General features: G+C 36.0%; 1 protein-coding gene across 6 annotated transcripts in view; it reads left to right on the top strand.

The window, feature by feature from the left end:
* STRN3 (striatin 3) overlaps nucleotides 1-22,802 on the top strand; it is a 55,630-nt gene that overhangs the window by 1,686 nt on the left and 31,142 nt on the right. For 5 of the 6 annotated variants that reach the window (XM_021403803.1, XM_021403802.1, XM_021403801.1 and 2 more), the window contains exons 2-6: nucleotides 14,994-15,097; nucleotides 20,100-20,173; nucleotides 21,410-21,491; nucleotides 21,793-21,972; nucleotides 22,395-22,527. In XM_021403803.1, coding sequence (XP_021259478.1) covers nucleotides 14,994-15,097; nucleotides 20,100-20,173; nucleotides 21,410-21,491; nucleotides 21,793-21,972; nucleotides 22,395-22,527 — 573 coding nt within the window. The remainder of the gene's footprint in view (nucleotides 1-14,993; nucleotides 15,098-20,099; nucleotides 20,174-21,409; nucleotides 21,492-21,792; nucleotides 21,973-22,394; nucleotides 22,528-22,802) is intronic. The other variant, XM_021403804.1, reaches the window with a different exon arrangement.

Raw genomic sequence — 22,802 nt, 5'->3', positions numbered from 1 at the left:
AAAAGCAAACAAAGCAAAACAAAACATCACACCCTCGCCCTGCCCCCCAAAAAGAAGTCAGACAAAGAGATTTCACTATTTATTTCACTTACTGCCTGTTTTACTATTTTAAACCTTACAGAACAGCTGTTCCTAAAATCAGATCAGTTCGGTGGGCATAGGTGGGCATTTTCAGTAGAGAGCAATGGACTTTTTCATATTTTCTGTACTGTCTCAGTAGTATAGTACTGTATTGATAAATAAATTGCTTAGTGGTGTTCACTAGCAAGTGAGACCATCTTGTAATACTTGTTTTATGTATAGGCTTGTGACTTCACAATGAAGTACCTTATTCTATAAATGTAAAACTCAGTTCTGAGATGTTGAAAACTCTATCTGACTGGAAAGTGCTGGTGTGAACTCATGTGGCCTCTAGGTACTGTGATGTGTCTCTGCCAAGTCTACTGCTTTTTTTTTTTTGTAACTGTCATTTGTCATCCACAGCCACAATGTTTCATTTGCTTGTTTCTTAATCTACCATCCTAGTTCTGACCCTGGCTTTGTATGCCTTGCTTCACTCTGTGTGTGTGTGTGTGTGTGTGTGTGTGTGTGTGTGTGTGTGTGTGTGTGTGTGTGTCAGGTCATGAGAAGCAGGAGACATGCTAACTGCCGAGTGTGTATGCATGAGAAGAGTTCTAAATTGTTTTTTTTTATAACATTAGAAGCCCAGGATAGAAATGAGATTAGGAGTGCAGCAGGGAGAGTGTGTTACCTTTGCATTTCAGATGTCAGCCTTCATGGTGATTAAGTTTGATACAGAATTGTGTTGAGAATATTTTTTTGGAGGACATATATGAAAACCAGGCATATGGTTTTCATGTATGTGTGTGACATATAATTACTTTTTGGTCCTGCAATTCAAGTAATAAAGCCCTAACGTTTTGGACCCTAAACAACTGTTTTGCCCTTTGAAGCCATGATGACTGTTGTTCATCTGTGAATGGGGCCTTGTGAGTTGAATAGAAAAAAAAATTGGTAGCATGACAGTAGTAATTAATATGGAAGCAAGAAGCATGAAGATTACATTTCGTAAATGCCACTCTCACCTGTGCAGGTAGTTTCTTCCTTCTTTAGTAATTAAAGGTTCCTTCCTAAGTTAACTTGATAACTTTGCAAATGATGCTTATGAAAAGTATGTGGAAAACCAAATGTCTTAGCAATATGTTGTGGTTTTATTTTCCTGCGTTGAACTTAAGATTTTTCCAAAGAGTGAGATTTTTTATCCACAGTAGGAAGCCAGCGGGAATTATTGAGTGATTTCCCCACCTCTCCCCTTTTTTTTCCCTGTGTAGTTCAGGTGACTGTTAAGAGCCCTCTTTATAAATGGGGGCAAGGCAGGTGGGCATATGATCTGCAAAGTATTTTTTTTTTTCTTTCTTGGATCTTGTAATGAACTTCCTGATTTCTTGTTCTACTTGTGTATGGGTTTCATCTTTACAGTTTATTTCAATAGCAAATTGCTTTGTTGTCTTGAAGTTTGTACCACAGCCATAATAACTGACCCTCAGTCCTTTGGATCTGAAGAAGTTCTGTACCAGCATAGTTTAGTCCATGTGTGTGTCAGACTCTGAATCTTACGTGTTAATAGTTTTTCACTATCTTTTCAAACTATTTAGGTATGTGGCTACTGTGCCTGTGTCAACGAGTGAACGCAAATGGCTTATTTGCCGAATCTATGTGCAAATCAGCATCAAGTATAGAAAAGTCAAATACTTGGATTTCCATGTTTAAACCGTAATAGACTTTTCCCTTCGCTTGCAGTACTGAGTGCCACAGTAACTTTATTAGTGTTTCCTCACTGTTGCATAGGAAGGAAATATCTGGCTTTGCTTCGTGTGTTGAGCTCTTGCATAGGCTGAATCTGTTCTGCAAACTAAAAAGAGGATGATTCTCCGTATAACGATATTGTGCAATCACAGCTGAAATTTCTATCTGTCAGTGTAATGACCTTCATGTTAGTTGCTGTTATAATGAGATACTGTAGGGGCTGGAAGGGACCTCTAGAGATCGAGTTCAACCCTCCTGCCAAAGCAGGCTCCCTAGACCAGGTTGCACAGGTAGGTGTCCAGAAGGGTCTTGAACGTCTCCAGAGAAAGAGACTCCACAACCTCTCTGGGGCAGCCTGTTCCAGTGCTCTGTCACCCTCACTGTGAAGAAGTTCTTACACACATTTGTGCAGAACTTCCTATGCTTCAGTTTGTGGCCGTTTCCTTTTGTCCTATCGCCACTGACCGCTAAAAAAGAGTCTGGCTTCGTCCCTTTGCCTCCTGCACCTTAGATATTTGTAAACATTGATCAGATCCCTTCTGAGTTGTCTTTTCTCAAGGCTGAACAGACCCAGGTCGCTCAGCCTTTCCTCATACGAGAGAGTGCTCCAGGCCCTTTATCTTCTTTGTGGCCCCCCACCAGACACTTTCCAGGAGATCCCTGTCTTTTTGTACTGGGTTCATGTACATTCAGTTCATGTTGTCTAACATACTTAGAGGAGGTAAAGCAAACCTCTGTGGTTGGGTATTACCTCCTAAAGGAAACAAATTTTGTATGGAATATATAGGTGGGAAAGCACTTTGGAGTTGCACTACAGAAACTTATGGGGAGTAACATAATATTGTGTTAAGGAGGAGCTTCATAAGATCATCCTGCAACTCTTCAGGTACGCGGGAAACCCAGGCAGTTCCATTTTCTTTGTAAGCTTTAAGGCTGATACTCTTAAATGGATTCCAGATCTTAGTTGTTAAATAAGTAGAGCGGTTTCTTCAAGTTTTCTGAACTAGGTAAAAATGGTACTATTTGTACTTTAAAACCACAGTAAAATGTATTGAAACTTAACAACAGATGCTACTTCCATATATTTTTTAATAGTGAGACTAAGAAACATTGATTCTCAGAGTATGTCCGATTTCAGTATGTTCAACATGTACCCTTCTTCTAACTCAGATGAGCTTAAGATTAATGTTTCTTTTTTTTATTTTGTTATTATTTGTTTATTATCATTATTATTTCATGATATAAAATGACAATGTCAGTGACATTTGGTTCCTAGTTTATCTAATTTTACAAATGATTTTTTTTTTCCCCAGTTATTTAGTGATATTACGGGAGCATTTTGTTATTTAACGTTTTGCATTTTTTATACATTTAATAAGAAGATGATCCTTGCATGCTGCTGCTTTTTTTCTGGAGGATAGAGTTCGGATCATTATAGGAATGTTATGATTAGGCCCTTTACATTTGGTTGTAGACATGTAAACATACATAAATGTGTAAATATGATGAACTAGATGAGGAAGTTTTCAGAGTATGCGCAGTGTTTCTGCATTTTTCAAAGCCTTTACGAAGTATAGCAATGATCGATTGCTGAAACACTTGTCTGCATGAACCTGGCTTTGCTTTTGTTACTTATTTGAGCAACAGAATGGAAATGATTAGGAGTATTTTGTTCTTGAAGGAGTGGTTATTGAGATAGCATAGGCATCACCTTGCTTTTGGCAAGCACTTTTTTTATGGGAAATTGGAAGTGAAAGAAGTTATGAGGGTTGCCGAATGGCTGATATTTTCACATCGTGAAGAAAGAATCGCTGCGTCTCAGCTGACATCAAGGAAGCATGAAACAAAATGAGAAGTATTAAAGAAAAAAGACAGCTTTTTGGAATTAGTAGCGTTTTGTGCAGAACTGTTTTGTAGCTGCTGAAATGTTCTTCGGTCAAAAAGTGTTTTCTTTCCTAAAAAAAAAAAAAAAAAAAAAAAAAAACAGTTAATGGAAGAGAAGTTCTAGGGTGCCTGTATTCAAAGATACCACCACTGGCATAGGCCACTCTGGAGTTAGAAGTTACTGGAGATTGGGAATATTTTTGATGCTTATTCTTCTGTTTTTCTGCTATTCCCATGGAGCTGCTGGTTTGGCTGTGATTAAAAGTGGTATCCTGGGCTGATGGTATGGCCACAGGGAGCCATTCTTATATTCTTTTGATCTCCAGAATATCCCTTGATATGCTTTGGTTTTATTGTTTTTTAAAATAAGCCTGCAGTGCAATTTTTATTGTGTTTTTCTTAAATAACAAACCAGGTGGATATTTGAGGGCATTAATTGTGATGGAACACACAGAGGTTGCAGGTGATAGGAAACACAGATGCTACAGTTGCAAAACACACTGTGTACTATTCCAGCTGCATGTGTTGTTCATCTGTTGCATCCTAGCAGATTTCTGTTGGAAAAGATGTGTCATCAATGAACTGCTATTTCATTGCATCTTACAGGTAATCTCAGTATGTATTCTGAAGTTAAACTTACTATTAAAGCACTCCTTAAAAATATTAAAACAACACTAGTGGAAAATGCAGTGACGTAAGTTACAAAAAGTTGATCCACATTCTTGTTTGGGAGTACTTGTAAATGCCACGAGGTATGCAAGTAGCATATGTGCTTTGGAAATGTCTGACTTCTATTTGTGCCAGTCATTAGGGTATTTGCTGAAGTACCTCTTTATGTAAATAAATATTGTTTGCTCATATACTTTACTGCACAAATACTTAAACTTTGTTTTATAATGCAACTTTTTTCAATATAGCGTACATAAGTTTAAAACCAGAAACTTTCATTCATTAATCATTTCTCTAAGCTGATAGTGAAAACAGCCACGTATGTTGTGTTGTTCAAGTCCTTTTTGCATTTTAACACAGTGATTTGAGAATTCTGTGTATTTTGGATACAGAGAAGTGTGGCTTTTCCAGGGGCTATCTGCCTCTGACTGAACAGCTTCTGAAGAACCTTAGGTGCCTCTGTATGAAGCTGAAAGCCTGCTTTGCTGTGTGTCTGGGGCTACATCCTGCCTTCTTCATAGGCTCCTTGGCAAGACTTCCAAAGGCAGACGGTTCAGAGCTGCTTCCTTTTGTGTATGAATAATCTACACAGAGATGGTGTGATTTTTTAATTAAAAGGTAGCTGCTGTATAGCAGAGTTTACCATGAAAGATACTTAGACAAGTTTGAAATGAGATTTCTTGAAATAGTTCAAGATAAGTAGGATTAAGGTTTTGTCCTGCCAACATAGATACATTATTAATATTCCATTTTGTTCATTATAAAACTGAAATATCATTCATAGCCCTAAAGTACTTTAGAATTTAAGCCTGAAAAAACTCAAAGTTTTAACTTTTCTATTTATGCCTAATCTTTCCAATAATATTTTTCAAGGAATCGATCTAGATCTTTTAACTTTTCTTTATAATTCTTCTTGCAAGATTCACCTCCTACAGGCAGGTGAACGTAACAGCAGAATTAGGGCACTAACCTATGCAACCATACAGAGATGGAATAAGAAATACCTGGATGGCTGTGGGGTTTATGTACATGAAAGTATCGATCTGCATAGTGGTTGGGTAGTTTTTTTCTGGAATGCTGCTCCCAAGTAGTTCTGTCAGCACTGGCTATTAAAATTATTTTACTATGTGATCATTACCCTTTTTTATAGTTGTTTGGAATAAAATCACTCTCCCTTAGCAGCAGAGCACATAACTGTTATTTCATTAAATTACCCTGATGAATTTTTCTTTTAGATGCAGCCTTGTTTTAGAAATGAGACATAAGACTTCTTGGGGGAGAATTACTTAAAATTTAGCTGCCATCGCATGTTTAATGGCCATGTGAGAAATCTTAGCTTGAGGATTTTTTTTGTGTGCGTGTGTGAAGTACCTGGAACCTAGTAATTTCTCACATGCTGAAATTACGTGTTAAGGTAGAGTTGTGTTCTTCATTTTGTCATTTAAGAAGCTGTGGGAAGTGATAACAATCTCTTTGCTAATTGATGAGAAGGGATTTAACAAATCTTCAGGACATGTGTATGACCCGTAACAATTTTGTTTGCATATCTGAGTGTTAGATTCTGGCACTCAAGGCTGTTCTTGAATTATTCTAAGCCGTGCCTCAGCGGGATATACTGTTTAATGATACCTTCTCCTTTATCTATACAACTCCAACATGTATTAAGAGCTAATTATGAAGTTGGCTGTTCTTCGAGACCAGTCCTGAATCTCCAGTGTGAGTTCAGGCAGTCTGTAGGGCCTTGGTTTGTTTACAATTATAATATTTTTATGAAAATAGCTGATTATCATTAATGTGTTGTTAGGAATGAAGGGTAAAAAAATATATTTCTGAGTTAAATTCCACTTACTGTTACTGAGGGATGCGTGTGTTCTTGTCCTTTTTGAAGGGCTTGTGCATGTTTATGTCTATGCTTGTGCTGTGTGGGCCTTCTGAAATACTGTGGTTCTCCAAATGCTAACTCAAATGATCCTGAAATATAGAATGAACTTAAGGAATTCCAGACACATGAAGTGCTTTCTGATTATCGCCCTTTTTTTTATGTATCACTTGCAGTAAAATTTCTTTCATTCCCCTAAATTGGTTTGTATTCTTCCAAACTGTGCTCACTCCTAAACTGCTAACAAATTTGGGGTTGATGATCATACAATGCTATTTTTTTTTTTTTAAAGGCTTTTCACTAGTGGCCAGTGTAATATGGTAGAGAATGCTCAGTTTCAGTACTTAGCTCAAAGCTGTGATTTTTGTCTGTAAAACAATTATCTCAAATCTTCCCAGAGAAACGCTACAATCTTTTGCTTGGTGCTAGGGTTGCCATCACGCAGCTTGTGTGCTTTTGCTTATATTTCATATAATGCACTATGAGAAAGTAGAGAATAAGCGCTAGTAAGTCAAACTAGACTCTTTTGACACATCAAGAGTTGCTAAACTGAAACTGCTTACTTCCAAGATAAGAGTGATTTATTTGTTTGGGTTTTTGGTACATGTGTGTTTTGTTCTGTGATCTCAAATAAATGAAATTGTAGTGACCAAACTCATGAGTCATACTCAACATTTGGAAGCATTCAAGGAGAAAATGTAAACACGTCTGCAAGTTTTACAAGACTAGCTCTGTTTCATAGCTTTAGCAAGCTTTATACAGTTGAGTTGGCAGAAGGCAGGGCTACTGGCTGCTCCCACTCTGGTAAGTGGTGTAAATTAGTGAGCATTGGCACTGTTCTGTGCCATCAAACTAGATTAACATTTATGAGGTGCAAAATACCTATTCCTTCTCAACTTTCTATGGTGCTTCTCATAAAATGCATTACACTATACTTCATATATATTGTATAGAAGCATTTTAACTTTTTATTTCATAACTTTTTTCCCGCTAACTTGATTATCTTTAAATTTATTGCTGTCAGCATTGCTATTGACTATGATGCAAAGCTCTTCAGTCTCTGTGGTATTGTATTCTTTTGTGTATTTGTAGATGGCTTCTCATATTCTAACACCTGAATTTGTGTGGTTTTTTTTTTGTTTTCAGTCTCTTCCCTGGGAATGTGTTACTGAGTTTGATGAATATCGGCATAAGTACTAATCACCAGACCAAGTTAGTTAACTCATTGTGCTTGACCTGTTGTAGATGATAATTTCCCTTTCTGTATTTGTAAATGTAAAAAGTAGATATTACTGGTTTTGGAAAAGAAGATGTATGTCCTGGAGGATGCTTGCCACGTTGGCATTTTCCCTTTTCCGCTCTGTGGTGATCATAATCGCCTGCCACACTACAAGGTGTACAGCTTCGTTTTTGTCTGTGTGTTCTTGTACTACAACTAAGAGTTATAGTGAGCTTAATCTTAGTTCTATTTAGTGTTAGGTGTCTACTGAATTTTTAAATGTGGCAGTTAATTACTAACAGCGTAACTTAACAATGTAACTTCATTTTAATAATCTACCAGTATAATGATATTGACAGCACAAATGTCTTTAATTTTAGCAAATATTTTCTTTTGATGTTACCATCGGTGTATAATTAGTCTTACTGGTTGTGGTGGTAGCTTTCATGGAAAGAAAACATTATTTCTATCTTAGACATACTGCAAACAAATGCCCTGCAGTTTAAATGAATCTACAGGATTTTTTTTAGCTATAAATGGTCAGAGTTGTGTAACTAATTTTTTTTAAGGTGATGCTTATAAGATTTATGCATTTTGGAGAAATGTAGAAAATACAAATGACAGTGACTGAATGAGATGCTGCTTCTTAGGATGAAGTTTTGCTAAAATAATCAGAGTTGTTTTCCTAAAAGAAATTCGGAAATGCCCGAATAATCTATTTGTTTACAAACAGAAGCTGTAAATGTAGAAATTGGGAAATGGTTCCTGTCTTGTGATCTGTGCAGAATGGGCAAGGGCAACATTGCAATATAGCGTCCCATTCTTCTGTAGTAATTTTGAGAAGAATGCTGAAAATTTGACAAAAAAGCTGATGAAATAATATTTCAGAATGATCCATTTAGAATTCAGTCTTGGTGGTTAGTCAAAACAGAGTCTTGAAAGGTAGCCGAATTAGATCTCTCCCTGGGGGTTAGAAATATTCAGAAGCTATTTAATTCTGAAGTAGAAAATTGTTTAGTTTAAGGAGCGTGACACAGACTCTCTGCTCTTTTTTTAAAAAAAAAACCAAAAAAAAAAACTAACACCTGTCTCATTGAGGAATCTTTTCTGTATGTAGTCACAGAAGTATAAATGAATTCAAAAATGTGTTAATCTGTAGTCTAACCTAGTGCTATTAATTTTGGTGCAAAGAGCACACAAACGTAATCATCATACTTTAGTGAAGAACTGTGCTCTTAGAATAAGCTACCTAGAGAATTACGGAATTTCTTTCTTTTTGTTTAAAATGCTTTTGTCAGACGTGATACAGTACAAATACAACTGAATGAAGTATGGACTGTCTAAATGCTGAACTGCTTTAAATGATCTAATTTTTAAACTGGTTTTACTTGTGTCAGTATTGGTTTGAAAACAGTCTTTTCTGGGTGCTCCAATTTTCCTATCAGAGAAGCCTGAATATTTACTTTTCTGTTGGAAGACAGAGAATTTATAGATGAATTTTTGGCTGGCTCCACAGTTTTTCTGTAAAATCTTGCATATTCATGGTGTTAAATGGCTGTCTTAGAAGTAAGTGCTATGTGTGCTCTAATAGGTGAAATGTACTCAACATGGTTAGTTTCTGCTCAGAAAGGCAATATCCTTTCTATTTATTAACTAAAATAGAAAGCAAAGTACTGATAGCCTGTATCAAAGCACAGCAGCTTAGTTGTTTGGGGAGTTGTTGAGTACACCTCCTAATGGCTAGTTTTGAAAAACTAAAAACGAGAAGAAAAACAACGAGAACCCTTGCCATGTAAATTCTAAGACTTTCTTCAAGTTCTCTTCCAGTCACTGGTTGCTTTGCGCTTCAGTCTGTGCTTGGCCATCTGTTTGTAATTGTTTGAAATTGCAGCACATTGCATTCTAATTTGTGGACTTGTCATTAACACCTTTATAGTGTTTCAGTAGTTTATACAGAAGGCTGCAAGCACGTTAAATAGTTTATTTTCTATCTCTGATGATTGTGGCATGGGTGTATGTGTATATAAATATAATCTAAATGCATATATAAAATCTTTGAGATCTGGGCAGAAGGATAATTGGGAGACTGATGTTGAGTGAAAAAAATTATTAGGGATTATTTTAGCATGACTTTCCATAGGACATGTTGTGTATAAATTGACAACTGATGGTAAATATGTTCAAAATACTTGCTGTACAGTGATGTCATAGCTTTTGCTAGGTTATGCTTTTTTTTGGTAACTTTGATTTTCTGTTTTGAATGTTCTGAAGAAGCTGTCTTGTTAGTTTGACAAAGAAACACTGACTAGAGATTAACGTAGGAAGTATTTTGTGTTTGAATGTTGTCATTAATAACCTTCATCTTGACAGATTAAAATGTGTAACTGAGATTCTTGGAGTTCTCTGTACTACCGCTGAGAGAGACCATGTGTTGATATGTCAAACTCCTTAATACCTCATTATGAACTTTTGTTGGTAAAAGTCACATCAGCACTACTATTCTTTTCTTTTTTTGAAGGTGATGCAAAATGAATTTAAGGTATGAAAATAGACATAGGGCTTATTTTGCATGACTTGATCTTCAGGAAATGCATACCAGAGGAAGGATGCATATGTATTCAAACGGACCTAATTGTAAGGAGAGCTTAGTATGTATGTGTGTATATATATGGAGACGGTTTGCATTTGTTTGCTGAGCTTACTCAAACCCTTTTTAGAAACATGTCTGCTTCAGAGTCTTGGGAGCTTCTATTAAAACTCGTTTGATAGATCGTTGTGCTTGTGACTGCATTCTTTTAGCAAGTGTGATATTCAGACTCTTCATGGAGTAGTAAGGCTTCACGAGTAGTAAGAAATATTATTACTGCGTATGTTTTTGTTAGCTATTGGATTATCTGAGTGATGGCATTTGAATTGATGCTTCTATGCAAAAGTGGTTATTTCTTGGTAAAACTAGATGGATATTGTTGAAGATAGAGTAATTTATCTATCTTAAAAAATGAAAGTTTGTTTTTTCCAAGGTGGAAATGAGTTTGTTGTTTGGTTAGATAATCCAGTGCCTGAAGGCATTTCTGTTAACTGTACACTGATTAAAGAAAGAATTAATCATGACTGTTGACACCTGTCAGCTAAAAATTACTGGATCTTGGGTCTGCCCGGATAGTTGATGTTCTTGTTGATTTATATCTTAGGTACAAAGCAAAGTGCAGATTTGTTAGTGCAGGAGTTACGATGCTAAAATAAAGTGCCCGCCAAAATTATCAGGTGTGGGGAGGAGAGCTGGCATGTACGGACACATATGCTGTCACTGTGGCATGGAGCATTTGAGTTGTTCTGTTACAGTGTGTAGATGGTAACAATCAGATTGACTTCACTTTTCCTGAAATTCATTTAATTATTCAGTCTCAGTGTGTTACTTTACTCTTCTTCATGGTGCAGCTACTATGTAGAGTTTGTGTGATCTTCTTTTTATCTGTTCTCTTCCTAACCCTATATCTCTCACTGTTTCTGTGCGTCTGGATGCACGTATTGCTTGCTTTCCTATTGCAGCCTTCTCTAGGCTGCCACTCCTTCAAGTGGAATGGATAACTTTTGCCGAGAAGTATGTAATGCCAATAGGGTGAAGTGAGATGTGGTATTTTTTCAGGAAGATGACAGGTGTTTTAAAAATTTCTGGGCACCAACTGACTTTAAAGTGCTATGCCATTGAAACATGTACAGTCCTGATATGAACAGTGGTGCCTGTCCTACTGCTGAGCTTTTTAGAGTGAGAATCTTACTTGAGAATTTAACTTGCAACTTAAAGCTTGATTTAAATAACTAAATGCTATGCAATTATTTAGAGTAGTCTGGCTCTTTTTTTCCTTGCCCAAGTCTAGTTGACAGCTTAGGGATTAATTATCATTAAAATACAAAAATAGCATCATCAGATTTCTATGGATATACTGAAATTCTTCTTACTGCTTGATGCTTTTTTATGCATGATTGTTTAGATGCTCTGAATGCAATGGTATTTGTAACTACATTAGCTGAAAGTAGAGCGTGAGTGCTGGTCTGTCATGTTCGCTTTGTTTTTTGTGGATAGGAACTAGAGCATCCGTAACTATTCGAGTGTGTCTACCTCTAAATTATTGTTGTGAGTCAAATCTTCCGCCTTCCCAGTATGTTTTAGTTTTCCAAATCGGTTCTGCTTCATCTTCAGTATAACAAATACCTCCAAGCGAAGATTAGATCAAGTTTTTTGTTTGTAATGTGACTAAAACACGTCTTTTTTTTTAATCTTACCATTGTTCTGAGTCACGTTTCATGCCCTAGTAGGATAAGCACACACTTAAGTGTGCTCTGGTATGTCCATTCAAGCTGCTTCAGTGTATTACTCTTCTTTCAAAAATCCTGCAGGCCTTTCCTTCTGAATGGGCTTTAGGAGAGGGAAAAAAAACAATTACTGCATTGTTTTACATATAGTTGATTTATTTTTTTTTTCAAAATACTCTTTGGGAGTTATCAGTGTTTGCAACTGAAATAGGAACATGTCCCGGTATATTGGCAAATCCATAGAATCTGATTGCCTGAATTGTACAAAAAAGTGTTAGTATTGCAAAAACATAAGATAAATTCTTTAATCAATCTTACATGCTCTGCCATTTAATTCAGATTCCATGCCTCTTTTTTTCCCTGATAGGTCTTAGTAGGTTTGAGTTCTTGGTTGATTATTGTATATCAGAATGTATTAATACAGTAAGATTGTGAAATCCTGAGTATAATTTATTAAATAACCTTTAGTTTGCATATGTAATTTTACCTGCCCAGAACACTATAATCACATTCCTTTTAATAAGTTTAATCGAGGTGAAGATTCTCTTGAAGTCAGGCTTTTCTGTGTGAATGGAGCAATAAAATGCAGGTTTATAGGTAGTATATGAAATGCAGAGCAAGGAAGTCTAGCAATGACACATAACTAAATTCAGCTGGATTTTTTTAAGCCAAGGAAAGCTATATTTTTGCATATGGGAATATTGTTTTATTCATGTTATGATGTTATTATAGATTTTGATTTGAATCTGTAAGTCAGGAGAGGAGAGGCTTGTCTTCTGAGTTTCCTGGTCTCTCTACTCTTGTTTGGGACTTCTGTGAGCTGGACACACCGGTTCTCATTTGGTGGTCAGTTGCTTTGGTATCCTGTTTGTATCCCTTGTGCCAGTCTTAAGTACTCCCATGGCTGTACAGAGGAGAGTCAGGAAACTGATGTAATTCGGAACTGAGTAAAAAATACATTAAGTCTAAGGAGGAAATTTATGTCTGCAAAAGCAGCAATGTCAGCCCAGCAGAGGGAGCAAAAAATTGGAGGAGGTGGATTTGTAAACCTAGAGGCTTACAAATCGATTAAAGTCAATGTAAAGAATTGTCTTCTAAGGGAGAAGGAGAGAAGCTGAGTAGTAAACTCTGTTGTGTTGTTTTGTTTCCCAGTTTTGGTGCTAGTCAGTCATTAATAGTCATAAATCTTACCAAATCTAACTCTTCAGATATTCCTTTCAAAATAAAGGAATACCTAAGGGTTGAAAGCTGTACTACATAGAGGACATTTCCTCAGTGTTTGTTTTTGTGTATGGAACTTAAATCAGTACAACAACTGGGGGAGACATCTGTTTACTTCATCTTTTTTATTTAACCTGAGATTTACTGATTCTCCAGGAAATCACTGTCGGGAGATCGTATATTAATTCTTGGGACTTAATATTGCTCAGAATGTCAAATGATAGTTTTGGCAACTCTCATTGCTCAATTCAGGACTTGAGGAAAGAAGTTAAATAGCCTAACTTAATAGCAAATCTGTGTAAGTTAATCTTATTTTTTATTTTGAATGGAGGACCTTGATGTCTAGTGGTATTCCTGAAGTCTAAATTAATTTTCTGTATTTCTAGGTGTCTAACTCCTGACTTTTATGCAGATAACTTCAATTAGTTTTTAACCGTTTGACAGTTACAGTGGAGAGAGGAAAAAAGAAAGTTCCGTACAGCCAAATGTGTGTCTGCCGGAAGATATCCGCTACTACTGACATAAATGACAGACTGTCTAAAAAGTGTATTCTTTCCTGGCAATCTTTCTGTTAAACCTTTTGGACCTCATGAAGAGTGATATAAATACAACTGTTTATTAAGGATTTTTTTAATTGGCTTTTTTAAAGGTGAATTTTATCTCATCAGTATGAAGACTTAATTATCTGTGGCTACGTATCCAGAACTGTTTCCAGAAGGAGATAGTTTGGCTGGGAGGCATTTAAGAGGCAGATGCAGCTGTAGCATTTTCTTCGCAGTTATCTGCAGGCAGAGGGTGAAATAAGGTCCAGCAGTTGTAGCTGGTGACTGTGGTCTGGCAAGTAGTTGTAAAAGGATGCTGTCCAAAGGAAGGAGACTTGTAGAAGGTGTGAAGACCGTCACTTGCAGAAGGTCTGAATTTGGAAAACAGTCACGTACTGAGTTAAGGAGCATAGAGCTTTAGTGACCATACTTAAATGATGATTTTTGAAGTATTTATTTCTGGTATTATTTTTATTAGTAGAGTCTGTGTGTGTACAGTAGTTTCCAAACTTTGAAGTGTGGTGCTGAACATATGTGCATGTAACGTACTACTTACTACTTTTTATTTTCTAATTCCTGTTATTAGTAGTTTGTATATTTTTGTATAAGGACATTATTTACTTAAAATCTTTTGTTGTCTTATCCTCATTTTCATTAGTCAAGGCTAACAAGTTGGGCTTGTGGAGCTGTCTGGTCATTTGCTGCCTTAGATACTAGGGGAATGCAAATTATGTTTAGTTAGAATTTTCTTCAGAAGACTGTTTACTTTCTATTGGATTAGAGTCACTTTTACACTATTTTTTAAATTTGGATAACATAGTTGCAGTTATGTACAATTGTTGGGTTTGCTCAACTGCCTCCATCCCCTTTCATTGGGAAGATCTTTCGCTTCATATAGGATGATGTAAAAAAAAAAAAAAAAAATCCTGATATTTTAACTTTTGACTGTTTTCAGTAGTCAGTAAAAGGTGAATCTGTAAAATAAATCTGCTTCTGGTGTAGTTAATTTGTGAAGTCTGTATATGAATTCTTATGCTAATTTCTTTTTCTCATTTTGTTCAAGATAACATTTAAAACTAAATGACTTAAAAGTATGTATTTTTTAATATGGCTTCTCATTGAGAAGAAAGCATAAAAGAATATGCGCTAACAATATCATAAGACAAAGACGTGTGCATTTTTAACAGTGATTCCTGTTTGTACCTTCTCTTACTATGTTATACCTGTATTTCAACGCAAAAAAAACCAACCAAACAAAAAATACGTTTATGAGCCAAAACCAACATACAATCTCTTGGGCAGAAATATTTTTGTTATTAATGATTGACTAAAGTGATTGTTACAAAACAGTTTCTCTTTTGTTTTATTTTTCCTTTTCTTCTGTGCCAGACTTTAATGCTTTGTTTTGGGAACGGAATGAAATAAAATGATTTTTTTCATTTTTTTGTGTGTTTTTCAGGCTCGGATAGCATTTTTACAAGGGGAAAGAAAGGGTCAAGAAAACTTGAAGAAAGATTTAGTGAGAAGAATAAAAATGTTAGAATATGCATTAAAACAAGAAAGGTACGTATATGTATTTCTTAAACTTTTATCTGACCTGTAAGACTTTACAGACTAGGAAGAAGGGTTCCTTCACTTCGTCTAAACGATTTTTACTAGGTGAATCTACAGTTGTTTTATGTGCACGGTTGTGGTTGACCGTCATCACGTTGTGCCAACTGCCCGAGGTTTTGGTAACAAATACTGAAAAATATTATTTGAGTTAAACAGTAATGTTCTTCTCTCACTTTTTCTGATGAGCTTTGGTGGCTGCTATAATACGAAGTTGCTCAATTTCCAAATTGGTCTTGTGTCTTAAACACAGAAAGTTCAAATTGAATAGATGATCTTTTCTGAGTTGAAGAGTAAGTACTGTTATTTCATGTGATCAACACCAGAATTTCTAGTCTCAGTAAGTGTATTTTCTGTAGTATTAACATGATGTTAGAAAAATTCGTAGGATTATAGAACGACTTGGGTTGGAAGGGACCTTAAAGACCATCCATTTCCAACTCCGTGACTTGGGCAGGGTTGCTTCCCTCTAACAGGCACAAGAGCAGGTTGCTCAAAGTCCAATCTAACCTGACTTGAGTGTATCCAGGGATGAGGCGTCCACCAGTTCTCTGGGTAACCTGTTCCAGTGCCTCACCACCCTCTGAGTAAAGAATTTCTGCCTAACATCTAACTTACTTAAATTTCCCCTCTTGTGGTTTAAAGTCATTCCCACTTGTCTCATCACTATTAGTGTAAAAAGTTGATCCCCCTCCTGCTTATGTTAAATATTCATTTCACTCCATGCAGGCTAATATCCTTCAAAACTTCATAGTGTCATGTTGGCTCTCAGTTTCAGTTCACCAAAAGCAGTGCTTTATTTTGTCAAAGCACTAGGGCAACGGTCTTGTCACATGCCTATATTTTCAGTAATGGACTAAATTCTTAAATTTAATTTTATCTTGTTCTCAAAATGTAGCCAGACCCAACTGTGTAAGCTTCTTAAGGATCTGGCAAGAAAATAGTCAGCGTTTGTTTATTTTGATTTGTGAGGAGTGTTCCTTCCAATGTAAATGGAAAAGTGTCCAGGTGAGGCCTAACTATGTATTACTATAACATTTTTGTTAGTTGTCCAAGACTGAACATAATTCACATTGTAAATTAGTACTGTAGGTAGCTAAGCAGTACAGAAACAACTGATTAGTCAGTTTCTTATAAAAAACTAGTGTTTTGGCAAGGATGGCTGCGTATCTATCTGTGTGTGAAACATCCTGTATAAAGGTGTACTTCATAACATAGTGTATGTTTATATGGTGGATCATGACAGCACCTCATGTATTTTCTGGTGAGGTAAGAGGCTGCAAGGAGCTGCTTCATTCACTTTTGTTCTCAGGGTGGAAAGTAACTCAAGTTTCCTACCGGTATAGACTAATAGTTACGTTGTTAGTTCATACTGGTAATGCGCAAGTGACTTTGGATTCCAGTCAGATGAGAACTGTAGTGGTGAGCAGGTGGTGTACTCCTCATTTAACATTGCACAGTTAAAGGAAAACTGTTTTCTTAGCAATGGTAAACTCTTTGTGTGCTGCACATGGAGACTGGCTGCAAATGTACACTGTAAGGCCATGGGAATTGCCTATTTACTAAGATAAAACAAAGAGCTGCAGTGTGAAGACATACTATAACAGAATGCAGAATATGAAGCCAATGGCTTTGGCGAAGCCTCATTGATGCTTTCCCTTGAAATGGAACTACCTTTGTAGTTTGACTTCCCATGAAATTCCAGAGTTCATCTAATAAGGAAGAAATTCATAATCGTATGTATGGCAGAAGCAGAAGGAATGTACAGTTTATTTTATTTCTCATGGTTGCTGGATGCAACCCAATGCTGCATAGTTTTCAAATGGTAAATTTTTGCTGAAGTCCCAGCCAAAACTGTCATGAAGATTGCTAAAAACAGGAACTGAAACTCTGGCTTTGATTGGTGAACGAGTGGGAGGCAACGAGGAAGCTATTCGTACTTTTTGCTACTAACGCCCGGTAGTTTGAGGGGATTTAATTGTGCAAGTGTGATGGTTTGATAAAGGAGAGCAAGCAGCTACTGATTTCTTAGTGTATCATCTAAAAATGATACGTTAGCTTTTGTTGTTACCCTGAATGAGGAGTTTGAGGTGATAGGAGTTACTTTTTTTTTTTGCCATTGGTGTTCTGCATACAAGACCGCAGCAAATGAAAAGAAACCATCCTCAAGATTAAAAAAAAAAAAAAAAGAAAAGGAGAATTTCTGATCTCAACAGAATTGAGAACAGTTTTCAGTATTACACCTGACTTCCTCCCACACCTTTTTCCTTCTCTTCTACTGCTAAATTCCTCACGCTGTCAAAAATTTTTATGCAGAAATATTAAATTATAGGGAGTAAAAAAACAGTTAATTCAGACTATGATGAATATAATGGTTTCTCAGGCAAAGGACATGAGATAGGACATTGGTTTGTAAGATTAAATAAAATGCAGTAGTAGCTGTGGGGTAGTTTAGTATTTCTTGTATTTCCGTCCAAGTATGTAACAAACATAATATTTTACAGAAGAAAAAGTTTTTTACTTTAATGTCCTTGAGTGTTTTGGGTCAGCTTTTGAATTTTTGTAACAGTATGATACCTTAAATGGTTACGTGTATGAGTTGGGGTTTCTTTGTTTGTTGCTAGTGGATATGTCTTTATGGCACTCTGCAAACGTAGCCAGATTTATTCTGATGCATGCTTTGAACAACTCTGTTCCAAGCTTAATTAACATAGTGGTTAAATTAATACTTTCTGAGCTGATAAAACTATGCCTATATTTTGACTTGGGATTGTTTGGATTGGAGCTACTTCTAATCCTTGCAATTGGGTGGTAGAATTCAATGGCTAAATAGCAGCAAACAATTAAATCCACTTAGTGGCATTTTGTCTTGTCTTAATTTCTTCCTTCATGGAAACCTAGCTTCAGAAGAATAGCAAGTCAGTACTCAAAACATTCCTCTTGCAGAATTCAATTCTGTGTGGTATGGGGATGGGGATTAATGTCACTGACTCATGAACAACAATGCAGCTTTTTAGTGATTTTTAAGATATGTAATAATGTAGCCTTGGTTGTGTGGAAAATATGGAGGAGTATTTCTTCTTGTAAAAACAAAGTTGAGCTTCAAATGTGATGTGAAAGACCAAACCAAGCTAATTGCATGCAGCAGTATTTTGTCTTAATTGTAGTGGCTTATTATTGGTATACCTTTAGATCAAATACTTTGTTATATTTTGTAAGGAACAGTCGAAACAGAATTTTGGTTATGCTTTGAAATTGTAGCTACAAAATGGAACTCAAAAATATCATTTGCAATGGCTGTAAATTGAAAAAAATTAGGTTGACTTGTTAATTACAGTGCTTTATTAACTTCACTTATGAATTGAGCATAAACATTCAGTCAGTTTTATTTGCCTTAGTTTCTTACTTGTTGTCATTTTCTAATTTCTTTTTTTTTTTTACCCCAAGTGTTCTACAGTACTTTATAAAAAGTAGTCTATACACATTTATCTGGAATGCCTCTGCCCTTTTACAGGGTGGAATAAAGCTTTGTCTCAGTTTGGAGAGAGCACCTAGTGTATACAGTCTTACTAACTGAATACATTCAAATTCAAGTAACTTAAAAACTTGTGTTTGTATTTAATTATCAGTCAGCCAGATTATTCAGCTGCAGTGTAATTGCTCCGAAATGCAGAATTGTCTTGCTACGAAGAGTCAATACTGCCATCTACTGACAGTTTGTTAATGAGACTGCACCTAATTGCCTGCAATTTTGGCAGAAACTTCTGTAATTTAGAAGTCTTCTATACCATCACTTATGTCAAGCAGCATTTGAGATTAAATTTTGTCTTGAATTTTGAAAAGACTTCTAGCAGTGGATCAGCTATTTGAAAAGGATATTTTTTTATATATCCATGTTGTTGTCTAGCTTGTTTCATTATGTAGCTTTTCCCAAGAAGTTCTAATGACTTGATATTTGGGGACAGTCTTTAAAATGGGTTGAAACTGGATGTGATTCAGTCAAATATTTGATTTAGAAGTGTAAAGCTAGCTGTATTTTAGAGACTTCCTTAAAATGTGACTGTTAACTTTCTTTTGACATTCTTTCTCTACTATGGAATATCTAAATTTCTTTTTCCTGACATTTTGAGAATTTATTTTCAGGGGATTAATGCAGCAAAAAAAAAAGTTGTGAATGGTCTAGGATAAAGTTAGAGAGTTCAAGGGTATTGGTGTAGATAGTGCATATCATACTCCTGGATATAAAGGGAGCTTGAAAATACTTGGTAGGCGCCCTTAATCAAGAAGATGGTTGGAATGGTTTGTATGTACCTTTGTGGAAAAGTTTCACCGAGATTGATTTCTTAAAAACTGATGTGAGAGAACAGGCATTGAGAGATCAGGAGATAAGAAGCAGGGGGGCACACTTGCATAGGTGGATTGAGCAGGGATTGGAAGCTAAGCCTTAAGTCAGTGGGGAAGAGAAAACCAGTAAGATTACATGTGATGGGGGAAGATAGCATTCCAGTGTGGTTCTCCCTCTTTTGAGGGAGAAAATCTCTATCATGCAAAGGCAGAGTGGGAGAAGAAATGAAGGTGGCAAATAGGTAAGGATCCCAAATATGGCATTCATTCATCATAGTGTGATTGTTTAGTGACAATAGTGATAGTTTAGTGAACATCGTCCATGATAAATAATTGAATGTAGCTGACATGTATAAAAAAGTACAAAACATTCTTGGAGAACATGCTGAATTCTCACCTATATGTTATTTGATAATTATGAATAGTTGTAAGAAGGCTTTCTCAAAGCTGTGTTCTTGAAAAATTAGAATTAATTGTATGATACTGTAATTCTCATAAATTTTATTTGGATAAGGGGTGTTGTGTTGTTGTTTTAAATGGGAGTAGGAAAATACTTGGGCTGATAAAAGCATCCTGTGCTAATTTGTTAAATCTTTGCATACCTTTTCAGGGCAAAATATCATAAATTGAAGTATGGCACAGAATTGAACCAAGGTGACTTGAAAATGCCAACTTTTGAATCAGGTAAATCTTATGATAGTACCTGTTCTAGAAAAATTTCTTTATATTGTTGTAGATTTGCTCTGTTTATTGCAACTTTCTCTTCCCCACCCCTCCCCCCCCCACCTCCTTGCCTATATTATAGAGGAAAAAATCTAGGAAAAGTTTGATATTGGGTAAATATTTTTGATTCCTAAATCAGAATGAATTGACCTTTTCTCTTCTGAAACAATTCTGAATATCCATGGAACTTTGAAATAGTTGCACAATTCCTTATTAAGCTGCTGCTTCTCTTACTACTTTTAAAATCACTGTTACAAAAGATGTAACGTTTTATGTCAGTTTGACGTCCATCTACAAGGTAGGTTTAAGTGTACAATAAGCATCAGAAATACTGTTGTTTCGTGCTGCTGCAAGATGCTAGTTTTTGAAGAATGAGTAGGGGAAAAAGGCTACTGGATTGGCTTGGAAAAAAAATACTGAGTTTCATTTTATCTTAAATGAAGGGAAAACGTCCTAAGAGTTAAATATAGTCCATCCTTATTGCCTCTGGAGTGCATCAAATTTTGCAGTGTAGATATGAAGCTTTTCATGACAGTTCACTCTTCACAATATTGCAGATAAAGGAAGGAATTTTTGATAACGTAACTGGACTGTTTAATAAGCAGAATTCAATGTGGCTTCTATTGTAATGTAGGTCTTTGGAAAATGGCACTGTTGGCCTATGGTTTTGTAACGTGCCTTAAAACTGTGTCCACAGATCCCTTTTTTGTTTTGTTTATTTCTACTTCAGAAGTGCCACATTTTGGGTACTTCTACCCTCAGCTGAAACTAGAAGTAACGGTTCATGTTTTTGATGGGATTTCTAGTATATGTTTTAAAGCAGTGGAAGTTAGATGGTTTAATCCCTAAGCTCTACATTTGTTTTATGTTTTATAGTCTCTGCCTTAGTAAAGATGTAGTGGGCTCAAGATTTTAGTTGTTGATAGTAAACATATGGAATTTGTGTTGAACTTGACATGTTTGTTTTCTCCAAAGAAATATTTTTCCAACTGCTTTTATCCAAGCGGAGAACTAGTTTGCTTTATGCTTCAACAGATAATTGAAGCACAGGGAAAAAAAAACCTCTTTTAATTAAAGAAAACACGGCATAAGGCTGCTAGTAATTTAAAAATTGCTTTTTGTAAATATTTGTTGCCAAACAAAGCCACAAAAAGAATCTTTCAAAAGCCAATAACCACTAGTGATGCTATCTTTCAGAAGAAACCAAAGATACGGAGGTTCCTGCAGTACCTCAAAATAGCCAACTGACCTGGAAGCAAGGCAGGCAGTTACTAAGACAGTGAGTAACATTGATGGAATGTTTGTGTATTCACACTTTTTCCTGAGGTCTCATGAGCTGTGTATATGCATACTTTTTGATATGGAGTGATTGAGGTGGGCAGGTGGTGGACCGTGATGCTGGAGTTTGTAGTCTTGAGCTTTAAATAAACAGTGTACATGGAGCTTTTCCATGTGAGATGGATAGAGATGAAGCTTATTTTTTGTAAAATATAGCAGCATTAATTTTTAAGATTCAGTACAGATTTCTTTCCTTTTTCTATCAAATGTGCTTTCTTCTTTCTCCTCTTAATACCTACTAGGTATCTTCAGGAAGTAGGTTATACAGATACGATATTGGATGTACGCTCCCAGCGGGTAAGGTCTTTGCTTGGGCTCTCCAATTCAGAACCAAATGGTTCAGTAGAGACAAAGAACTTAGAACAGATCCTCAATGGGGGCGAATCTCCTTCATCAAAACAAAAGGGACAGGAAATCAAAAGGTAAGTGAAGAGGTGAGAAATGCATGAAGTTTGTTTGTTTATGTAGTTGTTTTAGTGTACTGGTCAGATTACATAGAAGTTCAGACTCTGGAGTCTCTGAACGCTGTTAGCATAGCTGACTACAAATGATTATGAACTTCAGTGAAATTGGTCTTGCATGGAAAACACATAGGGTTATGTGATGTAAATTCAGCTTCAACGCAACTTTGGAATTACTATTTTAAGGAAGGTTACTGCTGAGTGGTGTAGCTTGAAGAACTAGACTGCTGTAGAAACCTCATACAGTCATTTCTTGTTTTTTGCTAGTTTTAAAAAACTTCAACTATTAAGTCAGACAACCATTGTGTTCAATGTTAATTAATCTTCCAAAAATCTCATGAGCAAGTAAAACTCTCTCCCTGCTAATGTTTTTATTTTTGTAGGAATTCTGGTGATGTTCTTGAAACATTCAACTTCTTAGAAAATGCAGATGATAGTGATGAAGAAGAGGAGAGTGATATGATAGAAGATATTGCAGAAGGAAAAGAGAAGCACCGGATAAATAAGAAACACAAAGTAAAAAGCAATTTTAAGATATTGTTTTGCACACATAAATCCCTTCTTAAAAGGGAATTATCTTTTCCTTTGTCCCTAGGTAGTCAAAATTATGTCATCTTTTTATTCCATGCTAGAAAATTCTGTCACTGATTTCTTTATGCAAAGAGGTTCATTTAGGACTGTCCTACTAACAATTTTCTGTAGTATTCTGTAGCACGGAAGTGCCTTTGGCTGCCTTGAATTTTCATTAGTAGCTCAGCTGTCATTCAACATTAGCTCAGCTTAATGCAAGT

The sequence above is a fragment of the Numida meleagris genome, chromosome 6 (genome assembly GCF_002078875.1).
Source record: "Numida meleagris isolate 19003 breed g44 Domestic line chromosome 6, NumMel1.0, whole genome shotgun sequence".
NCBI lineage: Eukaryota > Metazoa > Chordata > Aves > Galliformes > Numididae > Numida > Numida meleagris.
Note: the sequence above shows the minus strand (reverse complement) of the source record. Positions and strands in the feature narration are given on the sequence as shown.